Below are 25,147 nucleotides of genomic sequence, written 5' to 3'. Positions count from 1 at the left end.
CCTGTCATGTTTTTCCAAGTGTTTTGCAACAAAATCTTCAAGAATGGATTCTAGAAATTTCCCCACGTTAGGGTGAGCAGAAATTGGCTGGGCTAATATTTAAATAGCCTATAAAATTCAATTTAAATGTAATTAGCAGACCTGGGACTGAATTCTCCATGCCTGCTAGCATCTCCCACCCTGCCAGGAATATTTCACCCCAGCGGAGTTCAGACTATTCTCCACTTCTGGGAAACTAGCAGCCTGACTCTATTGGAGTGAAGGGGGGGGGGGGTGTGCCATTGTGCTAATGCCAACCTGTGCCTTTTGGCACTGCCTAAGGGGCAAAGTGCCCATGCACTGAGGACACCTTGGCACTACCCATTGGGCATGGGACAGTGCCAAGGGTCAGCTTAGGAGGCAATCTGTGGAGGTGGAGGGTCCCATTGCCACTCTGCCTGGGATCGGTCTGGGCTAGAGGGAGGCCAATGATCAGGGTGGCCTTTGAGTAGGGGGAGTTGGGGTGGGGGGTGTTGGCTGGGCTAGAAATTGGGCATTCCAGGACAGGAGGGAGGTCTGGGCTGGACAAGGGGCTGCAATCAGACCATGAGCGGGGGCTGGGTCGACGGGCGGCATTGCAAGGGCTACAGGCTTACCAGTGTTCGAGCTGGCTGGCAAAGTGCAGGCTACAGCTCATGGCCACTGCACATGCGAGCAGTTCTGGAACTGTCAGCCTCTGGTGTGAATAGGCCCCACCCCCCAAAGCTTTTAATATTCCCAATCGTGACCTCTGTATTACACAGAATGTGGGAGATTCTTATCTGAAATCGCACTGAAGAAACCAGCGTGATTTACACCAGTTTTTCTGTGAATTTCTTCAATACTTAAGCTGCGATTCTCCCAAAAAATTTCCGTATTTTTAAATTATTTCATAGGGTGTGGGTGTCTTTGGCAAGGCCAGCATTTGTTGCCCATCCCTAATTGCCCTTGAACCGAGTAGCTTGCTGGGCCATTTCAGAGGGCAGTTAAGGGTCAACCACAGTGCTGTGGGTCTGGAGTCACATGTAGGCTATACCAGGATAGAAATTTAAGCCCTACTTAGACATTCATGGACCAGATGGTGTTTTAAGATGATCAGTGAGGCTGGCTTTCAATTTTCAGTGATAGAAGCCATAGACCCACACAGAAGGAGACCGTTCAGTCCATCAATCAGCACCGACTCTCCAAAAGAGCACCTTATCCAGGCCCATCCCCCACCCTATTCCCATAACACCCTCTCAATTTCCATGGCTAATCTACCTAACCTACACATCCTTGGATACAAAGGGGCAATTTAGTATGGCCAGTCCATCTAACCTGCACATCTTTGAACTCGTCACTGCCTGCAACTTGGAAAAAAACCTGTTTATTCCTACTCTGTTTCCTGTCTGCCAACGAATTTTCTATTCATCTTGGACATTCTAGATATTATTAATTGGATTATTTATGGGAGTCATTTCCATCAGTTGCCATGGTAAGATTTGAACCCATGTCTTGAGAGCGTTCAAATAAAAGCAAAAAGTGCTGGATAAACTCAGCAAGCCTGACAGCATCTGTGGGGACAGAAGCACAGTTAGTGATTCAAGTCCATATGACCCTTCTCCAGAATTGAAAAGGGGGAGAAATGTATTTGCGGAGGAGTGTGGTGTAGAATGAAGTCAGTGATAGGTCATGGTTAAGGAGAGATTGATGACAATGTCATGAACATGAGACAGAGGGACTGTTAATGAAGCCATGTGGGATGAAGTGTGTTAATAATGGCAAAGGTAGAAGAGCATAGGAAAATAGAGGTCAGTGCTCAGTGGGAATAAAACTAAACAGCGTTGCAGTGTGACATAGATAGGATGCAAGACTAGGCGGAGAAGTGGCAGATGGACTTCAACGCGGATAAATGTGTTGTGGTCCTTTTTGGCAGGACCAGTGGGATGATGGAGTACAATATCAAGGGTAGGGGTCTTAGCAGTGTTGAGGAGCAGAAGGACCTTGGGGTCCGGGTCCATAGGACTCTTAAATCGGCCTCGCAGGTGGAGGATGTGGTCAAGAAGGCGTATGGTGTACTGGCCTTCATTAATCGAGGGATTGAGTTTAGGAGTCGGGAGGGAATGCTGCAACTTTATAGGACCCTTGTCAGACCCCACATGGAGTACTGTGCGCAGTTCTGGTCGCCTCACTACAGGAAGGATGTGGAAGCTATTGAGAGGGTGCAGAGGAGATTTACAAGGATGTTGCCTGGATTGGGAGGCATGCCTTATGAAGAGGGAGCTAGGTCTCTTCTCCCTGGAGAGACGAAGGTTGAGAGGTGACCTGATAGAGATTTATAAAACGCTGAGAGGAATAGATAGGGTGGATTCTCGGAGGCTATTTCCCAGGGCTGAAATGAGAGGACACAGGTTTAAGGTGCTGGGGAGCAAGTACAGAGGAGATGTTCAGGGTAAGTTTTTCACTCGGAGCGTGGTGAATGAGTGGAATTGGCTGCCATCGGTGGTGGTAGAGGTGAACTCGCTGGGGTCTTTTAAAAGACTTCTGGATGAGTGCATGGGATTTAATGGGATTGGGAGTTAGATAGTTCTATGGCCTGGTAGGTATGGAAATGATCGGTGCAACTTGTGGGCTGAAGGGCCTGTTTGTAGTATTCTATGTTCTAAACAAGTGGCCATGGCCATGGTGGGGGAAGGGTAGGTTATGTAGGGACAAGCCAGGGAACCCGAATAACAATTTTTTTAAAAGAAAAGGAGTAATCAGTATGGAGGGGAAGGTTCACAATCTAAAGTTGTTGAACTCTGGCCAAGGCTGTAGTGTGCTTAATTGGAAGGTGAGATGTTGTTTTCCAGTTTTTGTTGGACATCACTGAAGTATTGCAACAGGCCAAGGGTGAATGATCCCAGCAACCAGTCCCTAACTGCTCCTCCATCCTCATTTTCAAATCTCACTACGGCATCACTCTTTCCTTTCTCTGTACTCTCCTCCATTCCACCCTTGATATCTGCCCTCCTCTAATTCTAGTCCCACTTTTAATCACTCTGCCATTAGTGGTTGTGCTTTCAGTTACTCTGGGTCTAAAATAACTTCCATTTGTCTTTCCTCTTTATCTTGCTTGCCTACTTTCAGACTCCTTAAAATCTACTTCTTTGACTTAGATTTTTTGCCATCTTACCTAGTATCTCCTTATATGAGCTCATTATAATGTTGCTGCGAAGTACCTTTGGATGTTTCATTATGTTAAAGGTGATATTTAATTGAAGTTATTCTGCTTATCCTATCATAATGTCAAGTTCTTAGCCTTGTTCACTTTGCAACCATGTCTGTCTAATAGTTTTCATATCCTAGTAATCTATCTTGTTACAAATGCTAATGCATTCAGATAAATAGCTTTAATTTTGTCTTTTGACCATGTTTCTGTACTCTAGCTCCAATTGTTGGTTCACCTGTATGTTTGCGTTCCTTATCCCATCCTGTCACACTATGTTTATCATTTCCCATATCAGTACCTTCACTACTTCCTCATTCTTTTTAACTTTCTAAATCTCCCCTCAGTTGAATCATCCCCACACCCACAGGTATGAGTTTTAGCAGTGAGGTTGGAGGGTCATTAGACAGATGTGACAGGTTATTAGACTATGAAAGAGATCAAAGTCTAGCCCAACTCTGCACCACCTTGACAACTACAAAGATGCCTTTCCATAGTTCTGCTGTTTTTCCCCTTCAAGTATCTAAATGGATACAAAATTGGCTGTAGAGGGTTGTTTTTCAAACTGGAGACCTGTGACCATGATTTACCTCGGATCAGTGCTGGGTCTACTGTTATTTGTCACTTATATCAATGATTTGGATGAAAATATAGGAAACGTGGTTATTAAGTTTGCCGATGACACCAAGATTGGTGGCATAGTGGACAGCGAAGAAAATTATCTCTGAGTGCAACGGGATCTTGATCAATTGGGCCAGTAGGTTGACAAATGGAAGATGGAGTTTAATTTAGATAAATGCGTTTTAGTAGATTAAGCCAGGGCAGGACTTGCTCAGCGAATGGTAGGGCATTGGGGAGAGTTACAGAACAAAGAAATCTGGGGTACATGTTCATAGCTCCTTGAAAGTGGAGTCACAGGTGGACAGAGTGATGAAGGAGGCATTCAGCATGCTTGGTTTCATTGGTCAGAACATTGAATACGTCTTGGGACGTCTTGTTGAAGTTGTACAAGACACTGGTAAGGCCGTACTTGGAATACTGTGTACTGTTCCGGTCACTCTTTCTAATTTAATAATATCCTTTCTATAACAGAGTGCAGACGAGGTTTACTAGGATGCTACAGGGACTTGATGGTTTGAGTTATAAGGAGAGGCTTGATAGACTGGGCCTTTTTTCTCTGGAGCGTAGAAGGCTTAGGGTGATCTTATAGAGGCCTATAAAATAATGAGGGACATAGATCAGCGAGATAATCAATTTCGTTTCCCAAAGGTAGGGAGTCTAAAACTAGAGGGCATAGGTTTAAAGTGAGAGGGGAGAGATGCAAAAGTGTCCATAGGGGCAATTTTTTCATGCAGAGGGTGGTGAGTGTCTGGAACAAGCTGCCAGAGGTAATAGTAGAGACTGGTACGATTTTGTCTTTTAAGAAGCGTTTAGACAGTTAGATGGGTCAGAAGGGTATAGAGGGATATGGGCCAAATGCAGGCAATTGGGATTAGCTTAGGGGTTTTAAAAAAAGGGAGGCATGGACAAGTTGGGCTGAAGGGCCTGTTTCCATGTTGTAAACCTCTATGACTCTTAAGTATTTATCCAGTTGCCTTTTGGAAGCAGCTCTCCAAATGAGCATCATGATTTAGTGCCATTCCCCTGCTTTTTCCTCATACCCCTGCACATTGTTTTTATTCAAATGATCACCTGTTGAATGCCTCAATTGAATCTGACTCCTCCACACTTCTAGGCAATGCATCCCAGACCCCAACCACTCACTGTGGAAAAGATTCTTTCTCACACCATGTTTGCTTCTTTGGCAAATCACTCTAAATCTGTGCCCTCTTATTCTTGACCCTTTTATGAGTGGTAACTGCTTCTCCCTGTCTACTCTGTCCACCCCCTTCATGATTTAGAAATTATGAGCACACATACTGAGAGGGTGCAGGGATGGGGGGAGGAATGGGTGTCAGGAGCATGAGCGCTTGAGAGAGAGTAGGGGAAAAAGGGGAAAAACATGCGAGAGAGGGACAATGTCTGTACTGAAAGAGGCACATGCTGCAAGCATATAAGGTGAGAGGCTAGAACTGGGGATACAGTTTAAAAATAAAGGGTCTCCCATTTAAGATGGCGTTGAGGAAATGTTATCTCGAGTGTTGTGAATCTTTGGCACTCTGTTCCCTAGAGAGTGGTGGAGGCAGTCCAATGAGTATTTTTAAAGAGAAGTGATAACTTTTGACTCCCTCGTTAGTCAAGATTATATTGGAGTAGGAGGATTGTGGAGTTAAGACCACAATCACATCAGCCATTACTTTATGGAATCGCCAAGCACACGTGATCTGCCTCGTTTCATCCTCTGAAAGAATTAGTTCCAATCCCACCACAGCAGTCAGGGGAGTTTGATTGAATTAATAAATCTTGAATTAGAATGTTTATTTCTTTAATGATAATGATGAACCTTTCTTGTTTACTAATGTCCTTCAGGGGAGGAAATCTGTCGTCATTACCTGGTGTTGGGTCTGTATGTGACTCTGCTGTCATTACCCACCCTGGTCTGCGTGTGACTTCATACCCACAGCAATGTAAGAACATAAGAAATAGGAGCAGGAGTAGGCCATCTAGCCCTTCAAGCCTGCCCAGCCATTCAACATGATCATGGCTGATCTGAAGTGGATAAGTTCCACTTTCCCGCTTTCTCCCCATAACCCTTAATTCCCTTGTCTATCAGAAATCTATCTACCCGTGACTTAAGTATATTCAGCGAGGTAGCCTCCACCACTTCAACGGGCAGAGAATTCCAGAATTTCACCCCCCCTTTGAGTGAAGAAATTCCTCCTCAACTCCGATCTAAACAGCCGCTCCCCCCCCCGCTTATTTTGAGGCTGTGCCCTCTAGTTCTGCTATCCTTTCTAAGCAGGAAGAATCTCTCTACTTCTACTCTATCTAGCCCCTTCATTATGGGAATGGGATGGATAGGATAGAGGTGGAGAGGCTCTTCCCGCTCAGAAAGGACAGTAGGACTAGGGGGCACAGCCTCAAGATAAAAGGGGGACGGTTTAGAACGGAGTTGAGGAGGAACTTCTTCACTCAAAGGGTGGTGAATCTCTGGAATTCTCTGTCCGTTGAGGTGGTGGAGGCTGCCTCGCTAAATATTTTTAAGACGCGGGTTGATGGGTTTTTGATAAGCGAGGGGATTAAGGGTTATGGGGAGAGGGCGGGAATGTGGAACTGAGACACGACAGATCAGCCATGATCTTATTGAATGGCGGGGCAGGCTCGAAGGGCTGGATGGCCTACTCCTGCTCCTATTTCTTATGTTCTTATTATCTTATATATGATGGTTGACTCTTAATTGCGTTCTAAAGCAAGCCACTCAGTTCAAGGACGATTAGGGATGGGCAAGTAGTGCTGGCCTTGCCAATGATGCTCATATCACATAAACAAATAAAAAAGAACTTTGAGTATTTTGAAGGGAAGAACTGAAATTGTGGTGACAAACTGTAAATATGTGGGGAGACAGTTCCAGAGAGTAGGATTTAGATTGCTGGAAGCTCCGTCCTTGAGAAAAATATGTGCAGTAGAGTAGGTGTGTGGCTAGGATGAATTACTGAAGAATGTCACAATGGTTGGTGTGAAAGAATATGGTTTTGGTTGGTGATGAGATGGGGTATTTGAAATCCAGCATGATTAAATAGGTCATGCTGTGTGGATTAGTCTGATGTAAGATCTGTTTATTTCTTCAGAATAAACTTGAGCATGACTGGTCTGAAGTAAATACTCCTTTATTTTAGCATCTTTTACAAGCATTTTAAAGGAAGTGAAATAAGGATTACTTGGAGAGAGAGAGAGAGCAACCAAAAGCCAGCACTGGATCGAACAACTCAAAACATAGTCCGGATTGAACTAACTAAACACCAATCTGTGTCTACAATATAACTGAAAAACTTGTATTATTAAAATGCTGGGTACAAGCAATTTCCACTGCAACACCTGGCTTCTGTGGCCCTGAAAGCTTCTTATGAGCAAACTTGTTTACCTTACATTGTACTTTCAGAGAATGTAGCTAAGATTCTAGGCTGGACCCAGAATTCCAAGCTGATGTGGCAAAATTAGCTTATATCACCTTAAAGCATAGCACTATTGTTTACATTAGGCAGAAATACCTTAAAATGAAGTCTTTTAACTAGGCAAACCATACAGAGGATCCCACACCTGAGCAAGGAGTGGAGGATGAGGATGGCTTTGGGAAAAAGGGGAAGGTTATGAAATTTTTGCCAGGAGACACATTATGGGCTGTATTACTGTGCTGCATGCATTGCTGTGGTCAGAAGTGCAATGATTCTTGGAGCATGTTTTTAACAATTATAACCAATCTTGCTTATGACTGACAAATTAACTTGGTTGCATGGGTTGTTTTCAACTGTCTGCAGATGGTGGGTGTGTCGGACGATGTCCATGAATATGCAGTGGCACTGAAGGACACTGAAGATAAGATTGCAAGATGCCCTACTAAGGTAAGGGAATCGGCATTTTGGGGAGGTGAAGTGAGTCTATAACAAAGACACAGATAGCATTTGATAAATGATAAAAAAAAATACTTAATTTGTTGCTCTGATTCTAGATGCAGATCCATAGACACTGGTTAGTCTTGACTCTCGCTTGAGAGGTCATTATTCAGACCTGTGTCTTGATAGTGGATCCTGGTAGACTATTGACTGTGAAAGGCAATCTGAACCATTATTACAAAGTACCACAATCATGGGTTATTTGGCCCAACAGGGCCAATGTTTACAAGCCTTCTCCAGCTACTCTTTTAAGCCCATCGACATATGTTTCTGTTCTTTTGTTCATCTATTCTTATTTACTTGCCCCTTCCCTGCCTTTTTACTGTTCACCTCAAGTACTCTTTGTGGTAGTGAATTACACATTATAACCATTTCCTGAGTAAACTCCATTGCATTATAAATTGTTCCCTTTTGAGGTTTGGTATTCTTGTGATTCTGTCCTGATGAGTACAAGATAAAAAGCTTTGACAGCATGTCTCTTTATGATCAACCCGGAAATTCCACCTTCAATGTTGTGCCTTTATTTCTTTCAGAGGAAAGATATTCTGGATGAATTGACAAAGAGTCAGAAAGTCTTCTCTGCGAAGCTGAATCACCTGAGTCGCCGGCTGGCGTGGATCAATGCCACCATCTACTCCAAGGTATAGTGGACCACAGTGCTGGGAATATTGATGTGAAGACACCCATCTTCACTAGGAACTTGGAGCTTGGAAAACTAGCCTCTGGAGTCAGTCAGAGTGAAGCCACCTATGTGATGGCTTTCTGAAGTCATTGCCCAGTTGTCTACAGTTTATACTGAAATGTTGAGATTAAACAAAGGAGAGCCAAGGTTAGACAATGGAGAGCCAGTGGATGTTATCTACTTGGATTTGCAGAAGGCCTTTGACAAGAGATTGTTGAGTAAGATAAGACCCCATGATGTTAGAGCAAGTTAGTAGCATAGATAAAGGATTGGCTGACTGGCAGAAGGCAGACAGTGGGATGAAAGGTTCTGTTTCAGGATGTAGCCAGTGACCAATGGATTTTGTAGGGGTCAGTGTTGGGACCACAGCTTTTCACTTTATACTTCAATGATCTAGATAAAGGAACTGAGTTTGCAGATGATATAAAGATAGGTGGAGGGACATGTGGTATTGAGGTGGGGAGGCTGCAGAAGAACTTGGACAGGTTAGGAGAAAGGGCAAGGAAGTGACAGATGGAATGCAATGTGGAAAAGAGTGGTTATACATTTTGATACGAAGACGTTAAAATCAGTTCCAGGGCCTTGTAAGTTGTGCCTATAAAACCAGAGGCCTCAAAGTGCTGCTCTGCCTACACGGTGAGTGCTGCCTGACTGAGAGGAGTGCTTTTGGAGTTGGATGAACACAGGGAGTTAGGTGAAAAAGGCAGTAGAGGCTACAAGTGAGAGTGCTGATTGGTAAGTGTTATTTTTTTCTTTTTGCTCTTGGCATTGTAGTTGCTGTAAACTACTGTAGTATTTCTGTGGTTTATAGTTTGAAAAGGTTATACTCAGTAGCAACAAGGAGCAGGAAAGAAGGGCCCTACATCTGAAACAAAGCATCTTTCAAAAATTTAATTTAAAGGGGTAAGACATGACAGGAGAGCTCCAAGCCGTAGTTTGCTCCTCTTGCTCTATGTGACAGGCTGGGGACAGTTCCAGTTCCCTGGGTCAGCATATGTGCTGGAAGTGTCACCAGCTACAGCTCCTGGAAGCTTGAGTTTCAGAGCTGTAGCAGTGGCTGGAGACACTGGAGTATGCGTGAATCAGAGAGTATAGTGGATAACACATATAGAGAGTTAGTCACACCACAGGCTCAGACTCCGCAGGCAGGAAGAGAATGGGTGACCACCAGACAGAGCAAGAGAGATAGGCAGGTAGTGCAGGAATCTCCTGTGACCATTCCCCTGCAGAACGGATATACTGCTTTGAATACTATTGAGGAGAATGACCTCTCTAGGGAAAGCAGCAACGGCCAAACTTGTTGCACTATGGTTGGTTCTGCTGCAGAGGGGATTAGTTATAGGGGATTCAATTATAAAGGAAATAGACATGCGTTTCTGTGGCTGCAAATGAGACTCCAGGATGGTATGTTGCCTTCCTGGTGCTAGTGTCAAAAATGTCTCGGAGCGGCTGCAGGATATTCTGAAGGGGGAGGGCGAGCAACCAGTGGTTGTAGTACACATTAGTACAAATGACAGGTTAAAAAAGGGATGAGGTCCTAAAAGCAGAATACAGGGAGCTAGGAAGAAAATTAAGAAATTGGACCTGAAAAGTAGTGATCTCAGGATTACTACCACTGCCACGTGCTAGTCACAGTAGAAATGAGAGGATATATTGGATAAATACGTAGCTGAAGAGATGGTGTCGGGGGAGGGTTTCAGATTCCTGGGACATTGGGACTGGTTCTGGGGGAGGTGGGACCATGCAAATTGGACAGGTTACACCTGGGCAGGACTGGAACTGATGTCCTAGGGGGAGTGTTTGCTGGAGCAGTTGGGGATGGTTTAAACTAATATGCCAGGGGGATGGGAACCTATGTAAGGAGTCCAAGAAGGAGGAAGTAAGGACAAAATGTGGGGAGAAGGTTCCAACTACATCAAAAATCAGGAAAAAAGTTAAAAGGAAGGAGAACTCAGGAGATGTTATTAATGGAAGTGTTAGAATTCAAAAAGATGGTACAAAACTAGCATAAGGGCACTTTATCTGAATGAATGTTCGTAGCGTTCAAAATGAGATAAATGAGATGATAGCACAAATCATTGCAAACGAGTATGATTTGGTGGCCATTACAGAGACATGGTTGCAGGATGGTCAGAACTGGGAGTTGAAGAGCCAGGGCTGTCGATCTGTTCGGGGGGACCGACAAGAAGGTTAGGGAGGTGGTGTAGCCCTGATATTTAAGGATGCCATCAGGGCGGCAGTGAGATGATGTAGGTTCTATGGAAAAAAAGTCAAATCCATTTGGGTGGAAATTAGAAACAGTAAGGAGAAAAAGTTACTGATAGGCATAGTCTATAGGCCACCAAATAATGATATCATGGTGGGATGAGAAATAAACAAAGAAATAACTGATGCATGTAAAAATGGTACAGCAATTATCATGGGGGATTTTAATCACATATCAATTGATCAAACCAGGTTGGTCAAGGCAGCCTTGAGGAGGAATTCATAGAATGTATCCGCGGTTGCTTCCTTGAACAGTATATAATGGAACTGACAAAGGAGCAAGCTATCCTAAATCTGGTCCTGTGTAATGAGACAGGGATAATTAATGATCTTGCAGTTAGAAATCCTCTTGGAAGAAGCTATCACAGTATGGTTGAATTTAAAATACAGATGGAGCTTGAGAAGGTAAAATCCAATACCAGTGTCTTGTGCTTAAACAAAGAAGACTACAAAGGGATGAGGAAGGAGTTGGCTAAGGCAGGCTGGGAAGAAAAACTTTATGGTGGGACAATTGAGGACTTTCAAACGATCTTTCACAGTGCTCAGCAAAAGTATATACCAGTGATAAGGAAGGATGTAGAAAAAGAGATAATCAGCCATGGGTATTTAAGGAAATAAAGGAGGGTATCAAATTGAAAGAAAATGCATACAAAGTGGCAAAGATTAGTGGGAACCTTGAGGATTAGGAAATCTTTAAAGGCTAGCAGAAAGCCACGTAAAAATCTATGAAGAAAAGTAAGATGGATTGTTCCTTGGGAGCACTGAAGAGAGGCAGCGATTTGCGAGTGGAGAGCTTGTGGGTGAGTAGAGCGATTTTTTTTTTTTGAAGCTAACTTTTTTACTAGTTTTTTTCTTTAAGTTTAATACCGGAAGCAGTTGCTAAGACACTCGGATAGAGTTTTTTTTCTAACCTTACTATAAATTAGAGCGGTGAGGAATCCCAATACTCTACATAGGTAGAGTATCCCAACCCTCCCTCCTCCTCTAACCTAAAAAAGAGAGAGAGAGGGGGGCTCTGACTGACAGCAGGTAAGTTTGTTTTTGAGTGTGCTGTAAGGGCTTTGGCTCACAGGGCCAAAGAGATAAGGGTGAGGCAAGGTAAGTTAAGTTTTTTTTTTAACTTTTTCCTCTGGGTTACTAAAAAGGGGCAAGTATGGGTGTGAAGCCAGTACGTTGTTGCCAGTGCAACATGTGGGAGGTCTTGGAGGCTCCTGGTCTACCAGCCATCGTAAAAAGTCTGACAACACCAGGTTTTAGTCCAACCGATTTATTTGATAATAGACTCATAAGCTTTCGGGGTTAGCCCCTTTGTCAGGTGAATGGAGAGTTCTGGCCTCAGACAGAGCATATAAAGCACAGACAGTTTAGAGATTACTGATTAGAATGCGAATCCTTACACCTAACCAGACATCCACACCTGTGCTCGGTGTGTGGAGCTGCAGTCCCTACGGAACCAGATTAAGGAGCTGCAAATGCAGCTCGAGGACCTTCGGTTCATTAGAGAGAGTGAGGAGATAATTGACAGGAGCTATCAGCAAGTAGTCACACCAGGGCAACGGGAAGAAGGCACGTGGGTAACTATTAGGAAGGGGAAGCCTCAGGTGATGGAGAGCATGCCGGTGGATGTCCCCCTTCAAAATAAGTACTCCTGCCTGAGTACTACTGGGGGGACAGCTCATCCAAGGGAGGCAGCAGTGGCCAGGTCTCTGGAGCTGAGCCAGTATGTCAAAAAATTAAAAAAGAGAGCAGAAAGGTAGTACTAATGGGGGACTCCACAGTGAGGGGGGCGGACAGGCGTTTTTGTGGACATAGACGTGAGTCGCGGATGGTGGTTTGTCTCCCTGGAGCTGGGATCCGGGATGTCTCTGGGTGTGTCCCAGACATCCTGAAAGGGGAAGGTGAGCAACTGGAGGTTGTAGTGCATATAGGTACTGCTGACATAGGCAAGAAGAGGGAGGCAGTCAGGAAAAGGGACTATAGGGAACTGGGTAGGCAGCTGAGGAAGAGGAAAGCGAAGGTAGTAATCTCAGGATTGTTGCCTGTGCCACGGGAGAATGAGGGCAGGAATGGAATGAGGTGGAGGCTGAATGCGTGGCTGAGGGACTGGAGCAGGGGGCAGGGATATCGGTTCCTAGATCATTGGGACCTCTGTAGGGGCAGGTGTGACCTGTGCAGTAAAGACGGGTGGCACTTGAATCCCAGGGGGACTAATATCTTGGTGGGAAGACTGGTTAGGGCTACTGGGGGGACTTTAAACTAGAAAGGATGGGGGGAGGGAATAGTGATTGGGAGACTGGGACCGAGGAGGTTAGCTCCCAGGTAGGGAAGGACTGCAGGCAGTATGAGAGGGAGGTTAGACAGGTGGTGGAGAAGGGAAATGTCCAGACTGAGGGGCTGAAGTGTATCTATTTTAACGCCAGGAGTGTAGTAAATAAGGTAGATGAGCTTAGGGCGTGGATTGCTGCTTGGGAATGTGATGTGGTGGCCATTACGGAGACTTGGATGTCTCAGGGACAGGTCTGGGTACTTCAGGTGCCAGGATTCAGATGCTTCAGGAAGGACAGGGAGGGAGGCAAAAGAGGCGGTGGAGTGGCACTGTTGATCAGGGACAGTGTCATGGCTGCAGAGAAGGAGGATGCCGTGGAGGGACTGTCTACGGAGTCTCTGTGGGTGGAAGTTAGGAACAGCAAAGGGTCGATAACTTTGCTGGGTGTATTCTATAGGCCACCCAATAGTGACAGGGAAGTTGAGGTGCAGATAGGGAAACAGATCCTAGAGAGATGTAGTAATAACAGAGTTGTCGTGATGGGAGACTTCAATTTCCCAAACATTGATTGGAATATCCCAAGGGTAAGGGGTTTGGATGGGGAGGAGTTTGTTAGGTGTGTTCAGGAAGGTTTCCTGACACAGTACGTGGATAAGCCTACGAGAGGAGAGGCTGTACTTGACCTGGTACTGGCAAATGAACCAGGACAGGTGACGGATCTCTCTGTAGGAGAGCATCTTGGGAATGGAGATCATAATTCTATCTCCTTCACAATTGCGTTGGAATGAGATAGGATCAGGCAGGCTAGGAAGGTGTTTGTCTGGAGTAAGGGGAAATATGAAGACGTCAGGAAGTTAATTGGACAAATAAACTGGAAGGAGGCATTCTTGGGGAAAAGTACAGAAGGAGGGTGGCGGATATTCAAGGATTGTTTGTCTGGAGCTCTGCACGACAACGTTCCGATGAAACAAGGAGGTTTTGGTAGGTCGCGGGAACCGTGGTGCACGAAGGCTGTGGTGAACCTAGTCAGGAAGAAAAGGAAGATGTACAAAAGGTTCAGGGAGCTAGGAGATGTTAAGGATCTAGTGGAGTATAAGGATTGTAGAAAGGAGCTTAAAAGGGAAATTAGGAGAGCCAGAAGGGGTCATGAGAAGGCCTTGGCAGGTAAGAGTAAGGAGAATCCCAAGGCCTTCTACAAATATGTGAAAAGTAAAAGGATGAGAAGAGAAGGGATAGGACCTATAAAAGGTGAAGTGGGAAAGGTCTGTGTGGAACCAGAAGAAATGGCAGAGGTGCTTAATGAGTACTTTGCCTCAGTATTCATGGTAGAAACTGATCTGGGAGATTTTGCTACAAGTTTGCAGCAGATGGAAAAGATTGAGTATGTGGATATTAAGGAAGAGGATGTGTTAGAACTTTTGAATTCTATCAAGATAGATAAGTCGCCGGGACCAGATGGGATGTACCCCAGGTTACTGTGGGAGGTGAGGGAGGTGATTGCAGAGCCCCTGGCGATGATCTTTGCGTCGTCGATGGAGACGGGAGAGGTTCCAGAGGATTGGAGGATTGTGGATGTGGTTCCTATTTTCAAGAAAGGGAACAGGGATAGCCCGGGAAATTACCGTCCGGTGAGTTTGACCTCAGTGGTTGGTAAGCTGATGGAGAGGCTTCTGAGGGACAAGATTTATGAGCATTTGGAGAGGTTTAGCATGATCAGAAATAGTCAGCATGGTTTTGTCAAGGGCAGGTCGTGCCTTACGAGCCTAGTTGAGTTCTTCGAAAATGTGACTGAACACATTGACGAAGGAAGAGCAGTAGACGTGGTGTACATGGACTTCAGCAAGGCGTTTGATGAAGTCTTGCATGGGGGACCTTCTGAGAAGGTGAGGGGGCATGGGATCCAAGGGGCTTTGGCCTTGTGGATCCAGAACTGGCTTGCCTGCAGAAGGCAGAGAGTGGTTGTGGATGGGTCTTTTTCTGCATGGAGGTCAGTCACCAGTGGAGTGCCCCAGGGATCTGTTCTAGGACCCTTGCTGTTTGTCATTTTCATAAATGACCTAGATGAGGAAGTGGAGGGATGGCTTAGTAAGTTCGCCGATGACACGAAGGTCAGTGGTGTTGTGGATGGTCTGGAAGGATGTCAGAAGTTGCAGCAGGACATAAATAGGATGGAAGACTGGGCGGAGAAGTGGCAGATGGACTTCAACGCGGATAAATGTGTAGTGGTCCATTTTGGCAGGACCAATGGGATGAACGAGTACACTATCAAGGGCAGGAGTCTTAGCAGTGTTGAAGAGCAGAAGGATCTTGGGGTCCGGGTCCACAGGACTCTTCAATCGGCCTCGCAGGTGGAGGATGTGGTCAAGAAGGCGTATGGTGTACTGGCCTTCATTAATCGAGGGATTGAGTTTAGGAGTCGGGAAGTAATGCTGCAACTTTATAAGACCCTTGTCAGACCCCACTTGGAGTACTGTGCGCAGTTCTGGTCGCCTCACTATAGGAAGGACGTAGAAGGTATTGAAAGGGTACGGAGGAGATTTACAAGGATGTTGCCTGGATTGGGAGGCATGCTTTATGAAGATAGGTTGAGGGAGCTGGGACTCTTCTCCCTGGAGAGACGAAGGTTGAGGCGACCTGATAGAGATTTATAAAATGTTGAGAGGAATAGATAGGGTGGATTCTCAGAGGCTATTTCCCTGGGTTGAAATGGTCACTACGAGAGGACACAGATTTAAGGTGCAGGGAAGCAAGTACAGAGGTGATGTTAGGGCTAAGTTTTTCACTCAGAGGGTGGTGAGTGAATGGAATCGGCTGCCGTCAGTGGTGGTGGAGGCGAACTCGCTGGGGTCTTTTAAAAGACTCCTGGATGAGTATATGGGATTTAATGGGATTGGGGGTTATAGATAGGTCTATGGATTGGTAGGTATAGATGTGATCGGCGCACCTTGTGGGCCGAAGGGCCTGTTTGTGCTGTAGTGTTCTATGGATTATGGGAGCAAACTAGCTCAGAATATAAAAACAGATAGCAAAAGTTTCTACAAATATATGAAACGAAAAAGAGTGGCTAAAATAAACATTGGTTCTTTAGAGGACGAGAAGGGGGATATAATAACTGGAAATGAGAAAATGGCTGAGACATTGAACAGGTATTTTGTGTCAGCCTTCACAGTAGAAGAGACAAATAACCTGCCAAAAATTGACGACAGGAAGGCTATGGCAGGTGAGAACTTAGAAACTATCATTATCACGAAAGAGGTAGGGTTGGGCAAATTAATGGGGCTAAAGGTAGACAAGCCTCCTAGTTCTGATGGAATGCATCCCAGGGTAGTAAAAGAGATGGCGGGAGAAATAGCAAATGCATTAGTGGTAATTTACCAAAATTTGCTGGACTCTGGGTCGTTCCCCTGAGTGGAAAACGTCACAGTTTAAAAAAGGAGGTAGACAAAAGGCTGGTAACTATAGGCTGCTTGGCTTAACTTCTGTAGTACGAAAATGCTTAAATCTATCATCTAAGAAATAGCGAGACATTGATATAAATTGTCCCATTGGTAAGCATGGGTTCATGAAGGGAAGGTCGTGTTTGACTCATTTGGCAGAATTCTTTGAGAACGTTACATGTGCAATGGACAGTGGGGAACCTGTGGATGTGGTGTATCTGGATTTCCAGAAGGCATTTGACAAAGTGCTGCACCAAAGACTGCTACATAAGATAAAGCTGCATGGTGTTATGGGTAATGTTATTAGCGTGGATAGAGGATTGGTTAAATAACAGAAAGCAAAGAGTGGAGGTAAATGTGTGTTTTTCTAATTGGCCATCAGTAACTAGTGATATACTTCAGGGATCAGTGTGTTGGGACCGCAGTTGTTTATGATTTACATAGATGATTTGGAGTTGGGGACCAAGTATAGTGTGTCAAAATTCACAGATGACACTAAGATGGGTGACAGAGCAAAGTGTGCAGAGGATGCTGAAAATCTGCAAAGGGATATAGATAGTCTAAGTAAGTGGGCAAGGATCTGGTAGATGGCGTACAATGTTGGTAAATGTGAGGTTATCTATTTTGGGAGGAATAACAGCAAAATGGATTATTACTTAAATGGTAAAAAATTGCAGCATGCTGCTGTGCAGAGGGACCAGGAATCTCAAGAAGTTGGTTTGCAGGTGCAGTAGGTAATTAAGAAGGCAAATGGAATTTTGTCCTTTATTGCCAGAGGGATGGAGTTTAAAAACAGCGAGGTTATGTCTCAGCTATATAGGGTGCTGGTGAGGCCACACCTGGAGTACTGTGTACAGTTTTGATTTTCTTATTTGAGAAAGGATATACTGGCACTGGAGTGGGTACAGAGGAGATTCACTAGGTTGATTCTGGAGTTGAGAGGGTTGGCTTATGAGGAGAGTGTGTGGAGACTGAGACTACATTCATTGGAATTCAGAAGAATGAGGGGAGATCTTACAGAAGCATATAAGATTATGAAGGGAATAGATAAGATAGTAGCAGGGAAGTTGTTTCCACTGGCGGATGAAACTAGAACTAGGGGGCATAGCCTCAAAATAAGGGGAAGCAGATTTGAGGAACTTCTTCACACCAATGGTTGTGAATCTGTGGAATTCCCTGCCCAGTGAAGCAGTTGAGGTTACCTCATTGAATGTTTTTAAGGCAACGATAGATACATTTTTGAACAATAAAGGAATTAAGAGCTATGGCGAGCGGGCGGGTAAGTGGATCTGAGTCCACAAGAAGATCAGCCATGATCTTATTGAATGGCGGAGCGGGCTCGAGGGGCCAGATGGCCTACTCCTGCAAAGGGACTCAGTCCTAGTTCAGGATTCTCTTAAGTTTAACTTGCATGTTGAGTTGATAGGAAGGCAAATGCAATGTTAATATTTATTTTGAGAGGACCAGAATATAAATGCAGGGATGCACTGCTGAGGCTTTATAAGGCTCTTGTCAGACCACATTTGGAATATTGTGAGCAATTTTGGGCCCTGTATCTAAGGAAGGATGTGCTGACCCTGGAGCGGATCTGGAGGAAGTGCACAAAAATGATCTCAGGAATGAAAAACTTGACATACGTGGAGATCTCCCCCACCCCCCTCATCCTTCTAAACTCCATTGAGTACAGATCCAGAGTCCTTAAACACCTTAAGGACTCTAGGTCTGTACTCAACGGAGTTTAGAAGGATGAGGGGGGTGGGGAAGGTCTCATTGAAACTTACAGAATACTGAAAGACCTAGATAGAGTGGATGTGGGGAAGACGTTTCCATTAGTAGGAGACACAAAGATCTAGGATCTGAGGGCACAGTCTCAGAGTAAAATCTTTAGAATAACTCTTTGGAACTGAGATGAGGAGGAATTGCTTCAGCCAGAGAATGGTGAATCTGTGGAATTCACTGCCACAGCAGGTTGCAGAGGCCAGGTCATTGAATGCATTTAAGACACAGATAGATAGGTTTTTGATTGGTAAAGGGATCAAAAGTTACAAGGAAAGGGCAAGAAAATGGGGTTGAGAAACTTATCAGCCATGATTGAATGGCAGAACAGACTTGATGGGCCAAATGGCCTAATTCCACTCCTAGGTCTTATGGTCTTTCGTATAGTTTATACTGAAATTTGCACACTTAAGATCTTTCTCATCAACACAGGATTAATATTGTAATGTGGTCAAACAATGATCCCAGTCCACCAATCATTTCAGTTTAATAACTTGGGAAAGATCGTGTTTTTTTGCCCCTGGATGATTTGCCTCTCTTCAATTATACTCCTTTTGCGAGGTTAAATCTTTTGTGGATGTTTGGTTAGCAGAAGTTACATGTGCCCAAACATTAGCAGCTTTATGTTCAGTTCTGAAGTTCCTTTCCTGAATGTATCTACCTCCCTCCTACTTTAAGATGCTTTTCAAAATCAACCTCTGACTAAGTGTTTGGTCAGTTGTCCTAATATTTCCTATGTGACTCAGTGTCGGGTGCTGTGTGTAAATTAAGCGAGGTAAGCCTAGGGCAAAAGCTAGGTGATTCTGTTTTTCCCAGAGGCTGGTTGCCTTTGCTCCTGATGAAGTAAAACTTGTTCTTGTTTCAGGAGAAGATGTTGGACATCTACTGGCTGCTGCAGGTGTGCATACGAGTAATCGAGCACAGTGACCAGACAAAGACACTGTTTGCTTTCATGCCCGAGTTCTACATGAATGTCGCCATGAACAGCTACAGTGCTCTGAAGAATTACTTCAGTCCAGTCAACAGCATGGATGAGCTGCCTGGTGAGTGCAGGGAATGTCCGTCAGTGATCAACAAGCTTTGTGCCGTGACTTGGAAAGAATTTTTTGCCCCTGGACAATTTGCCTGGTGTTCAATAACACTTTGTGGGAGGTTAAATCTTTTGTGGATGTTTGGTTAGCATAAGTCATATACGCTCAAATATTAGTGGTTTTACGTTCAGTTGTCTGGGCATTAAGTTCTGAAGCCCCTTGTTTCAATGTCTCTACCTCTCTCTCCTACTTCAAGGTGATTTTCAAAACCAACCTCTTTGACCAAGTGTTTGGTCAATTGACCTAATATCCCCTAGGTGACTCAGCATCAGATGATGTTTAATAATGTTCCTGTGGAATGCCTTTGGTCCTTTTGCTACAATAAAGGAATTGCATATATTAAGTTATTGTTGGAGGGACAAGCTCATGGAGCTAAGTGCCCTTTTATGTTGAGAACTTGTCTAAATCTCAAACAGTCCTCAATCCTGTCTCACACTTGGTTAATATCCACCTTTACCTCATTCCCTACCTCTCATTCCAAACAAATATCCTGGCTTCAATCAGAATGATGAGTAGGGCTGGTCCAAATGAATCAGAATGTTATGGAGAGTCTCAATCAGATCAGTCACTTATTCTATAGATTGATGTTTGTTCATTCATAATTGATAAAATTCATAATGTGATTTAAGATTAAAAAAATGAACGAGGAAATATATTTATTTGTTGTCATATGTTCAGGACAATTGTGAATGGTTTCAGAGATTGATAACATTAGTTATTGATTATTTTATCATGAACCTAATATTCTCGTGTACAGCACCTCTGAAATTGTATTTGGAATATGATACAAGCGATTTTCATAAAATGATTACAGCACAAGAGGCTGATATTTAGCCCCTTGAATCCTTGGCAATTCTATACATTCGGATAGTTCGATGCTCCAAATCTCTCCCTGCAGCCTTGCAACGTTTTTCTCGTCAGGTGCTTATCCAAATCCCCTTTGAAAGGTGTCATTGACCATGCAGTTACGTGCAGTGTGTTCCAGATCCTAACCACAAACTGCATGCAAAACTTCTTCCACATGTCACTTGACCTTGTATCAGTGTCCTCATTTCTTGATATTCCTGCCAGTGGGAACAAATTCTCCCTATCTACTTTGTCTAGACTCCTCATGATTTTTAATTTTTTTCAGATTCATTTTTGAGGATTTGGGCATCGTTGCTAGGCCAGCATTTATTGCCCATCCCTAATTGCCCTTGAGAAGGTGGTGGTCTTTATTCTTCTGTGGGATGTGGGCATCACTGGCAAGGCCACCATTTGTTGCCAATCCCTAATTGTGCTCAACTGAGCGCCATTCTAAAAGTCAACCATATTGTTGTGGATCCAGAGTCACATGTACATCAGACCAGATGAGGACAGCAGATCTCTTCCCCTAAAGGGCATTCATGAACGAGATGGGTTTTGACAATGGTTTTATTCTCATCATCATACTTGAATGCTACATTTTTATTGAATTCAAATTTCAACAACTGCCATGATGAGATTTGAACCTGGATCCCCAGAGCAGACCCTGGGTTTTTCAGTTACTAGTCCAGTGATAATACCACTATGCCACTGCCTCTCCCGAAAGTGAGCTGCCTTCATGTGGTGTAGGTACTGTTCGGGAGGGAGTCTCAGGATTTTAACCCAATGACCAGTGAAGGAAATATGTTACGTTTTCAAGTCAGGATGATGAATGGCTTGCTAGGGAAATTTCCCATATGTCTGCTGCCCTTGTTCTTCTAGATAGTAGTGATTGCAGGTTTGTGGGGTGCTGCTAAGGTGCCTTTCTGAGTTCCTGCGGTGCATTTTGAAGATGGTACACACGGCTGCTACTCTTTGTTGGTGTTGGAGGAAGTGAATGTTTGTGGAAGGAGTGCCAATCAAATTAGCTGCTTTATCCTAGATAGTGTTCAGCTTCCTGAGGGTTGTTCCATCACACTTCTGACTTGTGCCTTGTAAATTGTGAGCAGGCTTTGAAGGGTCAGGAGGTGAGTCACTCGCCACAGGATTCCTAGCCTTTGACCTGCTCTTGTAGCCACAATATTTGTATGCCAAGTCCAAATCCGTTTCTGGTCAATGTAACCTCCAGGATGTTGATAGTGGGGGATTCAGCTATGATAATGCCATTGAATGTCAAGGGGCTGTAGTTCGATTTGCTCTTGTTTGAGATGGTCATTGCCTGTGTGGCACAGGTGTTACTTGTCACTTGTCATCCCAAGTCTGGAAATTGTCTTGTTGGGTTTGGACATTGATTGCATCGGTATCTGAGGAAGCTTGAACGATAGTGAACATCGAACAATCATCAGCGAACATCCCCACTTCTGACTTTGATAGAAGGAAGGCCATTGATGAAGCAGCTGAAAATGGTTAGGCCTAGAACATTGCACTCAGAATTTCCTGTAGTAACATCCTGCAACTGAGATGATTGACCACCAGCAACCACAACTCTCTTCCTTTGTGCCAGGACTGATTCTACCCAGTGGGGAGTTTTCCACCGATTAGAATTGACTCCAGTTTTGCTCGGGCTCTTTAATGCCACACTTGGTCAGATACAGTCTTGATGTCAAGGGCAGTCAGTCTTAATTCACCTCTGGAGTCTAGCTCACTTATCCATGTTTGAACCAAGACTGTAATGAGGAACTGAGTAGCCTTGGTGGAATCCAAACTGACTGTCAGTGAGTGGATTATTGATAAGCCAGTGCTGCTTTCTGGCACTGCTGTTGACCCCTTCCATCACTTTACTGTTGCTCAGTGGCTTCATGAAAAATTAACATTGTTTAACCAATTTTCTAGAGTCCTTTGAAGGATTAACACCAGCTATGGATAAAAAAGAACCTGTAGACATACTTTACTTAGATTTCCAGAAAGCATTTGATAAGATGCCTCATCATTTGTTGCAAAAAAATAAAATCTCTTGGTGTAGGTGGTAACATATTGGCCTGGATTAAAGATTGGCTGACTGGTAGAAAACAGGACTGGCATAATGGGCCCTTGCCTGATTGGTAGGATGTAACAAGTGGAATCTTGGAGGGGTCTGTAGTAGGTCTCGAATTGTGCAATTTACATCAAAGATTTGGACGACAGTGGCGAAAGCATAGTAGCTAAATTAGCAGACAACACAAAAATAGGTAGGAGAGTGTGGAAGACTTAGAGTTTGCAGATGGATGTAGATATGTTGAGTGAATGGGCAAAAATCTAGCCAATGGCAGGGATGTGGGAAAATGTGAAGAAAGAATGAAAAAGCAGAGTATTGCTTAATAAAGAACAACTGCAGAATGCCGAGGTGCTCTTGTGCACGAGACACAAATGCTTGGTATGCAGATGCAGCATGTAATTAAGAAGGCTAATGGACTGCTATTCTTTATTACGAGAGGAATTGATCATAAAGCTAAGGACTTATGCCTCAGTTATACCATGAATACTGTGTGCCGTTATCAATCCCCTGCCCGGCAACAGTGCCCCCCGCCCCCCTTCTGTCTCTCACTCTAAATGGGGTGACTCTAACTTGCATCATGGTAAATTTATTTCACTCTGTGAACAGAATGACCAGCTTTAATTTGGGAGGTTTTTTTTCTCAGTTTCCATAGAATCACTACAGTGCAGAAAGAGGTCATTAGGCCCATTGTGCCTGTACTAACTCACTAAAAGAGCATCCCACTCAGGCCCGCCCCTCTGCATATTATCATAACCCCATGCGTTTCACATGACGCATTAATCTGGCTTCTCCATTTACAAACAATATTCCTTGGTTTTCTTTCATATGCAATGTTGTTACTTTGAACATACCAACAGTTTGCTGCAGAGTATGTGTATTCAAATTGGATTTTCACTAGTTGAGGAAACAGTGAGCTGATAATGCAGGATTGGCTTTAAATGGAAATTGGCTTTAAATGAAAATTTGACAATTATCGCATTTGGGTGACAGCTTGTGTTATCAATGGACAAGCCTAACAGAGTATTGGCAAAGCTCTGTCAAAAGGCTCTCATCTCCTACCTTTGAGCAAGGGCACAAACCCTGGCAGTGACACCATCATGTAGACAATGTACTCATGCAAAAACTGTTCACTTTGAACATTGTGATTGGATCTGTTTTTAGTTATTTTGCACCACTGGTGCTGTGCGCATTAATTTAATATCTCCAATTGCAACAGGGCCTTCAGTAATCAATAGCTCTTTCTCCCTCCACAGGATATCAGGAGACTCTCAGTCGATTGGCTGCTATCCTTGCTAAGCACTTTGCTGACTCACGAATTGTGGGAACAGGTAAGTCCTTGTTGTATGGCAGGATATGCATCAGCCTTTGGGGACAGGCATTACCAAAACTTCTGGGAAAAGTACGAGGAACCTGTGCAAGTTAACTATTTCACATCACCTTCACGTCTCCAACTTGTATGTATTGACACACAACACTAAATTGGTAACAATTTGGGGATAGTTTATCCATCAAATTGCTGGTCAGCAATTGTTGGAATGAGAAAACTATCGTCATTGGGGAGCATTCCTCTGAGGTTGGTGTAAAGGCTGTGGGCCAGGGAAAAGCTGAGAAGACCTTGCACCACTTCTGTGATATTGACCTGGGACTGGGTGTCTGTAGTGAAAAGCGCCCCGTTCCCCAGCATCAATATTCTTCACTTTCATAAAAACAGAACTATTTAAAAGCGAAATACTGTGGGTGCTAGAAATCTGAAATAAAAACAGACAATGTTCGAAACATTGAACAGGCCAGACAGCATCTGTGGAAAAGAATTAACAGGGGTGAACCTCCTAGCCCACTGCGCTGCTTTAGCCCACTGGACATTGGGCAGGGCCAAGGGGATGGGGCCAGAGGGGAGCAGGGCCTATAAGAGGTGGAGCCTGTGCGGGGGCTGGGGGAAGTGGTTTGATCAGTGAGAGTGGGGCTCCAGCTGCTACTCTGCACTTGGGCTTAGTGACAGGAGGGAGGCCAGCGAATGGGGCTGGCCATTGGGGTTTTGGGGAGAGATTGGGACTACTGGTCGGGGGGAGGGAATTGGGTGGAGGAGATTGAGGCGGGGGGTGGGGCAGGGTGGGGTACGGGCGGAAGATGTCAAGGATGGCCCGGACATGATTGGGGGGTGGTGGGGGGGAGAAGCTGGCCAGCAGTTGAGTCGCTGGGTTTTTGGTGTGATTCATGCCGGTGCACTCTGTGTGGGAGAGTCATTTTGAAAATCCTGCTTGAAAAAAGCAGTGGGATTTACTCCAGTTTGTACATAAATTCAACATTTAGAATTTTTGGGAGAATTCCACCCAATCCATTGGATAGACATGATCTTTCTTAAAAACTGAAGAAAGGTAGAAACTTAATAGGTTTTGAGTTGATTCAATGTGGGGATGGGGCAGGAAGAACAAACAAAAAGATATGAGATAGGGTGGTGGGCAGGAGACATTAAGTAAAATATTCGCATTTGACTTAGGAGCAGGAGTAGGCCACTCGGTTCCTCCAGTCATATGATAAGAACATGGCTGATCTGATTGTAACCTCAATTCCACGTTTCCGTCTACCCTGTTGTTGAGCAAGAATCTATCTAATTCTGCCTTAATAATATTCAAAGACTGCGTCCAATGCCTTTTGATAAAGGGAATCCCAAAGATTTATGAGATTGCCATAATAACAGTGGTTTTTTAGCTGAGTAGCCTGTCATTCAGTGAATGAGGTAAGGCAGAGAGGAAACAGTACCTAGTGGAGGAGACAAAGTCTAAAATGATACCAAAGATGCAACAAGGTGAAGAATTGACATGATAGGTGTCAGAAAGCTGAGGGTCAAGCTTGCGGACTAAATGACATTCCACAAAATAGTCACCCAGTCTGCTTTTAGTGTCCCCCGTGTAGAAAGCACATCATGAGCAGAGAATGCAGTAAACTAAACGGAAAGAA

At 44.3% G+C, this 25,147-nt stretch overlaps 1 protein-coding gene across 1 annotated transcript in view; it reads left to right on the top strand.

Annotated features, from left to right (window-relative positions):
* The window catches only part of rnf123 (ring finger protein 123), a 394,669-nt gene that overhangs the window by 161,291 nt on the left and 208,231 nt on the right, over nt 1-25,147 (top strand). Inside the window, exons 25-28 of the mRNA XM_080184629.1 lie at nt 7,621-7,704; nt 8,289-8,396; nt 19,047-19,224; nt 23,443-23,517. Of these exons, the coding sequence (XP_080040755.1) occupies nt 7,621-7,704; nt 8,289-8,396; nt 19,047-19,224; nt 23,443-23,517 (445 nt within the window). The remainder of the gene's footprint in view (nt 1-7,620; nt 7,705-8,288; nt 8,397-19,046; nt 19,225-23,442; nt 23,518-25,147) is intronic.

Source organism: Carcharhinus amblyrhynchos, chromosome 3 (genome assembly GCF_965287045.1).
Source record: "Carcharhinus amblyrhynchos chromosome 3, sCarAmb.v2.hapA, whole genome shotgun sequence".
Classification (NCBI taxonomy): Eukaryota; Metazoa; Chordata; class Chondrichthyes; order Carcharhiniformes; family Carcharhinidae; genus Carcharhinus; species Carcharhinus amblyrhynchos.
Note: the sequence above shows the minus strand (reverse complement) of the source record. Positions and strands in the feature narration are given on the sequence as shown.